This window comes from Citrus sinensis, chromosome 7, assembly GCF_022201045.2.
Source record: "Citrus sinensis cultivar Valencia sweet orange chromosome 7, DVS_A1.0, whole genome shotgun sequence".
In the NCBI taxonomy this organism is placed as follows: Eukaryota; Viridiplantae; Streptophyta; class Magnoliopsida; order Sapindales; family Rutaceae; genus Citrus; species Citrus sinensis.
Genome location: NC_068562.1, coordinates 25,635,678 through 25,646,454, shown reverse-complemented (window position 1 = coordinate 25,646,454; position 10,777 = coordinate 25,635,678). Strand labels below are relative to the sequence as shown.

At 31.0% G+C, this 10,777-nt stretch overlaps 2 protein-coding genes across 2 annotated transcripts; both read right to left on the bottom strand.

The window, feature by feature from the left end:
* Positions 1–2,095: 2,095 nt before the first annotated feature.
* Positions 2,096–3,043, bottom strand: LOC102612897 (agamous-like MADS-box protein AGL82). The gene has a single exon (XM_006464800.2). It carries the CDS (start codon positions 3,041–3,043, stop codon positions 2,096–2,098), a length of 948 nt encoding a protein of 315 aa, XP_006464863.1.
* Positions 3,044–4,666: 1,623 nt separating this feature from the next.
* LOC102616126 (WAT1-related protein At5g64700) lies at positions 4,667–8,911 on the bottom strand. Its single transcript, XM_006464489.4, has 7 exons — positions 8,576–8,911; positions 8,389–8,451; positions 8,187–8,303; positions 6,646–6,898; positions 5,894–6,052; positions 5,290–5,441; positions 4,667–5,008 (listed from the first exon to the last, which is right to left on the bottom strand). Exons 1-7 carry the CDS (start codon positions 8,764–8,766, stop codon positions 4,831–4,833), a joined length of 1,113 nt encoding a protein of 370 aa, XP_006464552.1. The 5' UTR covers positions 8,767–8,911; the 3' UTR covers positions 4,667–4,830.
* Between the last annotated feature and the right edge of the window lie 1,866 nt (positions 8,912–10,777).

Genomic DNA, 10,777 nt, shown 5'->3' with positions numbered 1-10,777 from the left:
CCTTCAAGACACAACTATTACCTCTCCTTCTATTTAATATTTCCTTTATAAAATTTTCTTTGCTATTCTAAACAGTTGTGTTTGGAATGGAATCTCAAAATAGTGTCATTGTATCCTTGAGGTCAATCCACTTTATTTATATTCTTTTTACATCGGAAAAATCTTTTTAGTGGAGTGAAAATTGGTCTTCAGAAACAATATTAACTCATATTTCCAATACAAATTACAAGGAAGATAAATGCTTTGGTAATCTTTCAATTTTATTTGTAAATTAGCTGTTTATATTAATGAGATACTTTTCACTGTGTTAATTTGTGCGAATTTCTGTGTGGAACTTGAATTTAGTTTGCAAGTAAGATACCAAATTTTCTATAGTTTGTCACTAAGCTTGATGATATCTGCTAATTCACTAAGCTTGGCCGCCGACGTTTGTTTTTTTGTCCTTTTTTTTTTTTTTTGGTTGGTGCTGGATTCATGCCCAACTTGTTGCTGCTGAAGTCATCCAGTTACTGCGCAGTGCTCACAAAACCAATTCACTGAATTACTGAACTTTCTGAGGAAATAATGTAAAACGTTTAGAACTACGGTTTAGACAAACGAGGAAGAGAGGGGGTTGGGGTCAATATGTAGCATTTTGAAGTAAATTTTGCATGCGTGAAACCCAAGAACTTGTTTTGATTATATAGCTAGTCTCTGCATGAATAGAAAACTTTTGCTCATATTGACCCTCCGTATAAATTAATAACGCGAAAGCAAATCTCCTGGCATCAGCTAAGAAAATTTAATGCCTAGTTAAACTGTTTAGAGTCTTCTAATTGCCTTCTATAACAAGAAGTACATTACGTGGGACAGCGATGAGCAGTGGCTTGGAGGTGAAACGGCAAAGTCAAATTTACTTATTCAATTTATTTTTTTGGCAAGTATCGAAATTGAAAACGACAACACTTGCAGCTGCATTGCACAATCTCAATCGAGCATTTACATGTGTTGTCGCCTTCTTCTTCAGGTGGACCGCCTGTCTCTGTTTTGACTGTTTGTGTGTGTCAAATTGATTGTCTGTAACAACTGGCGCACTATAATACTTCTACTGAAGCGTGGAAAGACTATTGCCAGTGGGATGTCGATGCCATAGGTGCTGGGTGCTGTTTTATCCATGGGGAATACAATGCTGCTTACGATAATGAGATTCCTCAAAATAATAAAAGAATGCCCGGTCACCAATAAGTATAAGGCTTAGGAATTGCTCTAATTGCTTGTTTATTTTATGCATCCTAGCTGAAAGTTCAGGTATTGCGCTATCTAAATGCTCAAATGATTTTAAAAAGATAGAAATAAATTAGGATATTTTTTCTTTAATCTGAAATTTAATACAAATGTCTGAATAATATGTTTTGTGTTTCTTGTTTTCATATTTGAATATGGGTATCATCTTATTTATTTCTTTAAATAAATAGCATTTTAAACATGGTTATTTTGACATTTATATCCTTTTAAATAAAAACAAAAAGGGGATTAGATTTTATAGTTTAAGAAAATAATATATTTAATTGAGATATTTTTAAAATATAATATTCACTTCTCATTCAAATATTTTTCCATTCAGATAAAAATTACAAAATTTTATTATTTCTCTTTAGACATAAATATCTAAAAATCAAACATAAGTTACAAATAATAAATATTTAGACATAAGTTAAAAAATACAAACAAGTAAATTTTGAAAAATATCTGAAATTAATAAAATTTTAGATTTTAGATGTTTAATAAACAAGCTCTTAAGTCAAAAAATTTATCTTCAATTATCATTTACTTAATTTAATGAGATTATCCAATTTCAATACTAAATAAGGCCTAAATTTACAGCAAATACTTAAATATCCCGAACTGAATGTGAATTGAATGTTGAAATTAGTGAAGTAAAATTGAAATTAGTGAAGTAAAATATCATCTGAGAACTTTAAATGAAATAAGAATCCCGAGTGCTAAACTTTATTCAACCAATTAAACTTAAATTAAAGCCCATCACAAGCCTGTCACAAGCTTTTATTGCTTCAATAATGACAATAAAATATAAATCTATCTTCCAGCTCCATATCTACAACTTTTCTCTCTTGCGAAGAAACCCATTATCACCATAAAAACCGTTAAACTGAGGGCTTGGAAGAGCAGGAAACTGTTCAATAAAAGGCTGGAATTGTTGCATTGTTGAGCCAACAAAACGCATAGCAGCCCTTGGATTGTTCATCATCACACGGTTCTCTATCATTGCACCCACTGGATCACAATACACAGCATGTTGCATAGGATGATGATGATTGTACAGGGCAGTAGTATTACAACCCAATTGAATTTGATCACCACCGTTCATCAACATCATCATCATCGTCGGATTATCGACCGGATTGAAGTCGAATGAAACCATTTGAATAGGTTCATGATGATGATATGAAGCCAGCTGCATGTTTACATGATGAGAAGCTAGTGGCTGCGGCTGCTGAAACAAAACTTGAGCACTATTATTAGCATTGTTATTATCATTATAGCAACCAAAATTTTGATGATGCCCTTTTATCAATGCAAGCTTCCTTGTAGCAACATCAATGTTATTATCAAGCACAACAAGCATTCCCTTCAATTGATGCATTGAAAAATTGTTGAAATCTTCATCCAAATCACTCGAGAACTTGGATTCAAAATTAGCCTTCCGGATTTTAACAATCTTCTCGTAAACTTTTCTGTTCCGATCAGCAAAAAAATCATAGAGATTTTGAGACTTCACTCCACGTACAGAGGTAAAAGCCTTGTCCCTATACAAGTTAACAACTTGCATGAACTCTTTGTGATCTTTAGGCCAAACCTCGACGTCGACGGAGCCGGGGCGGCTGTTCAGCCTTGGACCGTAGATGATCACGCAAGTCGGAACGCCGCAAAGGGTGGCGAATTCTTGTGCCTTCTTCTTCAAGCCTCTCTTTCTTTTTTGATACGTTATCATTCGAGGTTTCTCCTTGTCTATTAGTTTTAGGGTTAGCTTCCCACGTCCCATTTTTTTTCTTTATCTATATATCAAAGCAATAAATTATTTGATTAACTATTTTTTTCAAAAGATTTCATTAGTAAAAAAAAAAAAAAGTGCTGAATGTATCAGTCAAAAAATGAACAAATGAATAAACCAGTTGTATATATTATTAGAACTCAGCATGAAAAATTTTGTTTCATATGTAAAAAATTTAGAAAATTACAAAAACTAAATATTAACTTTTTGGATCTGAAACAGCATGAGAAACCCAAGAAGTATAAAAAATTAACTCAAAAACTAGATTAATAAATAGAAAAGGCAGATAATAATGATATATAAAGTATAAGAGAAAAGCAATAAAGGTAAAGGCAAAGAAGCAGAGAGATTAGTTTGCGAAAACAGTCAAAGATTTATAAAAATAAAGAGGAATAAGAGTATAAGAATGGAAAAAGATTAAAGAGAATGCACCTTCAACGTTAATGGCCTTTTTTTTTTGGTTTCCTCTTCACTTCCTTTGTGGCGTATAATTGAAGAACAATAATAAGAAGGTTAATTTCATTCGTCTTTATAAAATCTATGATTGAGTTGCCATGAATTCAAAAACATTCTTGGAAAGTGAATCAAAATTGATGATTCTTTACATAATTGGTCAGTCAAACATTTATGAGTTTCCTTAACATTAGTGTGTGGAGAATGTGTATTAGTTTGTGATGTCGAGTCTTTACATGTTGCTATTTTGTAGGTACCTTAAATTGACACTCCATAGAATTTTAGTTACTTCTCAATCCATTAATTAAAACGATTCTTATAAATTATTATTATTATTATTGTTAATTGGCCCGGGGCTTGGCCCTATTTAATTCCCTCTTGGGTTCAATTAAGGTTTTAAATTGAATTTACAAGCAAAATTTGCACGGATTAATAAAGCTTGTAATATTCCCACTCATCATCATTCATCCATACGGTTTTAGCGAGTCCATATATCATCGTCAATTATTTAATTGCAAATTGAGATGATTCATTTTGGCTCAATCGATATTTTTTAATGTCCAAACTAATATTTTGCTCATTCAATTGTTGAAAATTGAAAATTAGCTTACCAAATAAAAGTAAAAAAGTGAAACGAAGTGTTTAAATTTTCACACATCACATCTTAATTAGGGATTTAATTTCAATTCCTTTCTAAAAAATTGGATAAATGATCATTCTAATGCAGCCTGGTCATTAGCGGTGGACTCATGGACTAGTATTAGACTAATTTTTGAGTTGAGCGCCCAACAGCTATTTTTAATGGATATGAGATTTTTCTTTTCTCAATATTAATTAACTCTTTCTACATAGTATTTTGAATATATTTTTAAAGATAAGGGGTTGGTAAAGTTGAAATCTATTTTCAGCCTTTTACTTCTCTAAATTTGAATTTAAATAATCAATTAAATAAAAGTATTTGAAAACCATTTGACTAATCCCTTAGGGGAAAAGGTATTGCTCTTGCTACATAATATGATATTTCAATATCTCGTAATTATAGAAGCAAAATGAGGAGGAGGAGGAGGAGACAATTGATCAAGGATTTTAAGAAGCAGTTTCTAATAAAAAAATTATAAAATCGATGGCTTTGTGGCTAGATAAAGCTAAACAACTTTTAAATTAAGCAGTAGGAAATATTTATCTCCTCCTTATTTTCATATTCTTTCTTTTCTTCTTTAATTCTCCCACACCATTAAATAAAACTCAAAAATTGCATGCCCATCTCAAGCCTTAGGCCATAAAAGCTAATCCGAACACATAAAATACTTGTATTAGTATATATTTTATAGAAACATTGGTGAAGAAGGACTCTTAGCTGCCATTACTTTGATCTGATCTGAGTTCATTACTTTCTGATCAACTTGAGTTGGCAAGCAACTTTTATCAACCATCTTTTGCTCTTTGCTCTTCCCCCATAACACAGCATAAAGCCCTCCGATCAACAATAGCCCACCCAAAATCCTATATTAAATCATATAAATTATTAAATGCTAATTTTTCTTGAAGTAAAATAATAAACTAAAAATAATTAAAAATATAAAAGTTTTAATTAATGTATTAGTGAGAGTGAATGAGTTATTAGAAACTATGAATGTCTGTATATTTTTAAATCTAAATTTGATACTATACATGCAAAAGCCTACCGCTACTAAATCATAATGTATGGCATCAAATTCAGATTTATGCATATGTTCGTACCTTAAAAAAAAGAAAATATATGAGAGGATAAATTATGTATATACCTTCCTAATGTGATAATCTCACATAAGAGAAATACAGAAGCAATCGTTGTAAAGATTAATGCTAGAGGTGTGGACATGGCCAAGAACACTGGCCCCTTCTTCTCAATAACCCATGCTTGTAAGTAGTATGTCAGGGCAGTCACAATAATTCCCTGTCATAATTTACAAATAAGGTTACTAATCTTTGATTTTAGATATAAGATTGCATTTCATTAAAGCTTATGTGCAAAAAATATTTAAGAATTTGATTAATTTATTATCATGAATTTAAAAAACTTTTCATAACGAAGCAAAATTTAGTTTTTCAAGCTTTGTCTATATATAAAGTTTTTATCCACCTTTTGGTAAAATGATTTGATATATGCATGAGAGGGAAATAATCCACTGAATGGACATATATTTGATTTTAAAATACGAATTTGATCTATTCTTCAATGTTTAGCCAACCAACTAAAACACAATGTATAGATCAAACTGTATTTAAAAACATATGAGCATATGCACCTAATAATTGCTTGTGGAATAAGAGAAATTATATAAAAAAATTTAAACATAGACAGCAAAAAACTGAAAAGTTAAAGGAGATAGAGCTAGATTTATATACACAATATGCCACAGCGAGGAGTCTGACATTCCAGCCTAACACCCATTCATGGGGGTCTCTTTCCAAAGCAATGGCAATTGCAAACGATTGAATTGAGCTTAGAAAGCATTGCAGCGTTGTAAAGAGAAGCTTTGATGGGTAGCTTTTCATCACGAAACCCTGCAATGAACAATGATGAATAAAATCATTACTATGGTATTTCTAGATCTTGGCATATCTTGTAAGGTAATAAAGGTCTAAAATTAGTATTAAAAACAAGTGTTAGTGTGTGTCTTTTTAAAAAGGGGGAATGATATTTTAGTCTCTCTTAAAAATTATATTTACCCATTGGTTCATAGGGTTTTAATATCCTCTTTCATCATTGATGTCAAAATTTTAGCAGGAACAAAAAAAAATGTTGAAGAATAAATTAATGTGATCTTTTAACAAATAAATTAACTAACAAGTTAGTTTAATTTCAAAAGGTCCCATACAATCAATTTTATGTGAAAACTACCAAGGATGAAATCAGTAACTAATTATTTATTAGAGAACTAGGTGATAAAAATAATATCTGAGAAAGATGTCATTTTCTCTTCGTAAAATATGCCTTTTTTTTTTGGGATCTAGTTTTGATCTTTCTCCTACTTATAATTTTCATAAAATTCTACAAACCTTTGCATTTACAATAATGCATATATTTTTGACCCAACAAGTAATATAAAATGAGACTATAAAAGAAACACAAATCAGTAGTAGAAGAGGCTAGGTACCTGCAATACAAGCCACAAACCAAAAAAGGTGTTGGAAGAGAGCATGATAAAGCAACCCTTTATCCAAGTTTTGCCAGAGGAAACATGACCATGAATTTGTTGGCTGTTATGGTGTCCAAAAATGTGATGGTGGCACAAAAGTCTCAGCTGCGGGCCATTGTAAAAGGCCAGAGTGGCTGCACCACCTATGCAAATTAATATACCTACAAGCTTTGCCACCCCAGGGACTGTCTTCAACTTCAAAACCTCCATCCTATAACACAAATTAGTTTTCAATTAATTTTATTATTGTAACAGTATATATGTTGCGAAAACAATTTACATAAGCAACTCTAAGTTGAGTGAAAAGTGAAAACGCTTTGCATTTAGGCTACCAAATGAGATGGGTCCAACAATAGATGTGGGTCGTTTCTACTTTTATAATATTGTGTGCGGTGGGGGCTCATTTTGGGTCACATCTACTGTCCTTCAAGGAGAGGCGTCCTTCGACGCTAAAATCTGAAACCTGCAAAAATAATCTGTACGTCTACTCATGCAGCTAACTCCACGTAACTGATTTAGAGAGTGATCGTTTGTAATATCATGGCATGGGAGTGGTGCATGCTTTTGTGACAAGACAAAGGCAATACTTGGATTTATCATGGTCATTACACCAAGTTTTGGCTTTGTCAGTCGATACGTATCACTATAGGGACCCTTGGTTTGGCTTCTAATGAAATTGTACAAGTTTTTTAATTAGCCATCAATCTTTCATTTTTTTTTTATAATTTTTTTAAAGGTGGGATTGATTAAAGTACAAATTAAATATTTTACCTTTTACATATCATAAAATTTAAATTTAGATGATGAGTTAAATAAAATTACATGAAAACTCATAGTTATACTGAATACAAATTAATTAGCTTTTAAATTATTATTGTATTATATAATAGCACATAATTATGCCCAGTTAATTGTACAGACATTCAGTTGATCAAAGTCAACTTTTTTTTCCCACTCTTCTCTTCCCTAGAAGTGGAATCTCGCTAGCTGGTCCTTATCAGCTCAATTAATCAAACAACAAACAAATTCATAAAAAAATTTATATTTGTTCTTTCTTCTTCTTTTTCCTTATAAAAATTAAAACCTCTTAAGTTTAAACCTAACAAACAAGTTGGAAATGATGAACTTCCTCTATCTTTTGTTTGACAAAGACAATTAATTTTTTATGATATGTGTATTAAAGCTAACATGATTAATTAATAATAAATTGATGGCTGATCATGAAATTGTGAAAGTTGAGATAATTTATTATTAAGCTCGTATTTTACAAAATACAAACTCAAAAACGACTCGACTAATAAGACATGGACTACCTTTCTCAAAAAATACATCACATATCTGAAACATCCAAGAACATGCACCCATCATGCACAAAAAACTTTAATTGTGAGGCGATGCATATTTAAAATTAAAGCTTTAATGAAGCATCTCTAAATTTGTTTGATAAAAGAATTCATGCGATTTGATTAAAGTTCAAGCAACTTTATTAAACAAATTACCTAAGCAGAACTGCAAGGAAGAAAGTAATAGCAGGAAGGCAATTTGTAGTTGCAGCAGCCAAAGTTGCTGAAGTATAAATCAAAGCAATACCATACAAGTCCAAGCTGAAAGTTATCCTGAAATTCAAAAAAAAAAAACTTAAAAAATTTAATTCTTGCCATAATATTCATCAATGTTTTGGAGGTAGAACACAGAACATACCCGATTAAAGAGAGGAAAAAGATCTTGCAGAAGGTGAGAAATGAAAGGGGAGGTGCTTTTTTCCTGTAACACCCAAAAAAAAGAGATGGTCATCATTATTATTATTATTATCATTAATTGACAAAGAAGAAGAAAAATGATTAATGAACATAATTTTTTAAAAAAGATATTAAATCGTTATTATTACCATTCAACAGCCAAGGAAATAGGAGCTACGAAGAGAGTTGCAAAAGCCTGCCTGTAGAAGATGAACACAAAATTGTTCATACCGCCATTGAAAGCAGCTTTAGAGAGCAAGAACATGCCAGCATAGATTGCTTGTATAAGAATTACAGTCAAGTAAGGCCTCTGTTTATCCATTAATGGCAATTGCATCATGAATCTACTAGCTAGCTGTTTTTATCTCAGTCACAGACCTTGGAATGCCAAGTACAATAATGGTCATCAAGAGAGGGTTTATATAAGCGCAGGGAAAATGGGCAATGAAGAGAATGCTCACTGAAAAGTACAAGTGTTTCTTCTATTATTGGGACGTGTGTGGCGAACATGATAGACTGCTTTAGCTTAAGGGACCACCAAAATTTGTTATCATAAAGTTTCTCTGAAAAATTTAGGTGAGACTAAATCGGCCACATCTCAATAGAAACGTATTCAGTCCCATATATAACAGCACGTGTTGTTATATTTACGCAATGTATTTAAAAATAATAAGAATGTGTGATATTATGTAATTGAATGGTTGGTGATGTGATAATGATATATTGAATTTTATTTAAATAATCCATTGATGGAAACATGGATATATAGATATAGGTGACCATTTATTAACTTTACGCAATGCATTTATGATGATTGAAAATAATACTAAAAATGTATGATGTTATGCAATTGGATGATCATATAGTAATGTGATAAAGTTGTATAATTTTTTTTTTAGATGATCTGTTGATGGAAACATGAAAATAGATGTAGGTGACCATTTTATTAACTTTGTAGGATATACCCCATTGCTTTTTTCTTACCCTACTAATTAATGCTAGAAAAGGAATTTCATGACAAAAGATGCTAGCGGCTTCAAGTAAAAGGAGTAATTGTAATGAAAACAACGTGATCGGAATGGTTTTGGCATAAGAATCATGATTTTTTTTCCTTATTTTGGTCAGAATTCAATTTTTTAATTAAAAGAAAAAGTTAGAAATTTCATTCCATTAACATGAAAGAAATGTCAAAAGAATCATTTATTAGACTACTTAAATTCATTTTAGTTTACCATTTGATTCTCTTATGTTTAGCTTTGATTGGAAGATATTCCAGGGGTGGAATTAAGATTTTGACATTAAAAAATAACAAAAAAAACGAAAAAAAAAAAACTAAAACAATTTTACTTTAGGAGGGCATAATGTAAAAACCTGTAAGCTTAAGGTGGCCGAGACATAAACTTTACTTGAAGGACAAAATTTCAATGAACACACTAATCTTATTTAGAATCTGACTTTTTCTTTTTCTTGGAGGGAGCTGGATTTCGTTATTTTATCGTAGGATAATTAATACCGAGACGAAGTCTAACATTTTAGTTTACAAATAAGGATTGTTTAAAAACCTCAACCACATAAAGGTTTTTGAAAATAAAATAAGGAGAGTGGAGAAAATTCAAATTGTTTTTTTAACTCATCTTTCTTCCAGTTGAACTCAAGTGATCAGGCAAATTAAAAATGCTGCTCCAATACTATACAGTTTGAAATTTTTTAGAAATAATATAAAGTGAATTTCTCTCTTATTAATTCATGAACACAAAGAGTACTCAATTTAACATAATTTGATAATAATAGTTGGTTAGTAAATTTGAGTTAATCAATCTTAATGTTATTTGACAATCAGTCTTTCATAATTAATAATTAAGACAGAGACAATCTACCATTTGATTGATTGTTTATTTATTTTATTTCCATCAGTAATGTTTAACTCTTATCACAGTAAAAGCCTAAAGACATCCACATACTTCTTTTTCATTAACATCAAAACAGCATAATTCCTGTATACCGAGTTACTAATTAGAAATTATTGAACTAAAGCCTAGCCCCCAGGTTACGTAAAAGATAGGAAAGAAGAGTAAGAAATTAAATTAATCACTTATTTGAATCAATTATTCTGCTTATCGCTGTACTTGTTGATATCATACGTGGGATTGTCACATGTGTTGCATGAAGCCCACAACTTCAGTCGACGTCACACATTAATCTATATATTCTTTTCCATTGATTATGTATGTTTAATTAAATCCCGCGCAACATTGATTCTTACAGCACTATGGCCTTAATTAATTAATTAATTGATTGATATAAATTCTTTTAAGGTGATAGGATTCTGCTTTACTCCAAATAATTTTTTT

Excerpts from the sequence above, each read along its gene's own strand:
- LOC102612897 (XM_006464800.2), bottom strand. The coding sequence starts at position 3,043 with ATGGGACGTGGGAAGCTAACCCTAAAACTAATAGACAAGGAGAAACCT.
- LOC102616126 (XM_006464489.4), bottom strand. The coding sequence starts at position 8,766 with ATGATGCAATTGCCATTAATGGATAAACAGAGGCCTTACTTGACTGTA. Across the intron at positions 8,452-8,575 it reads ATTTCCTTGGCTGTTGAATG|GAAAAAAGCACCTCCCCTTT; the intron begins GTAATAATAACG and ends TGGGTGTTACAG. Across the intron at positions 6,053-6,645 it reads GTTTGTGGCTTGTATTGCAG|GGTTTCGTGATGAAAAGCTA; the intron begins GTACCTAGCCTC and ends TGTTCATTGCAG.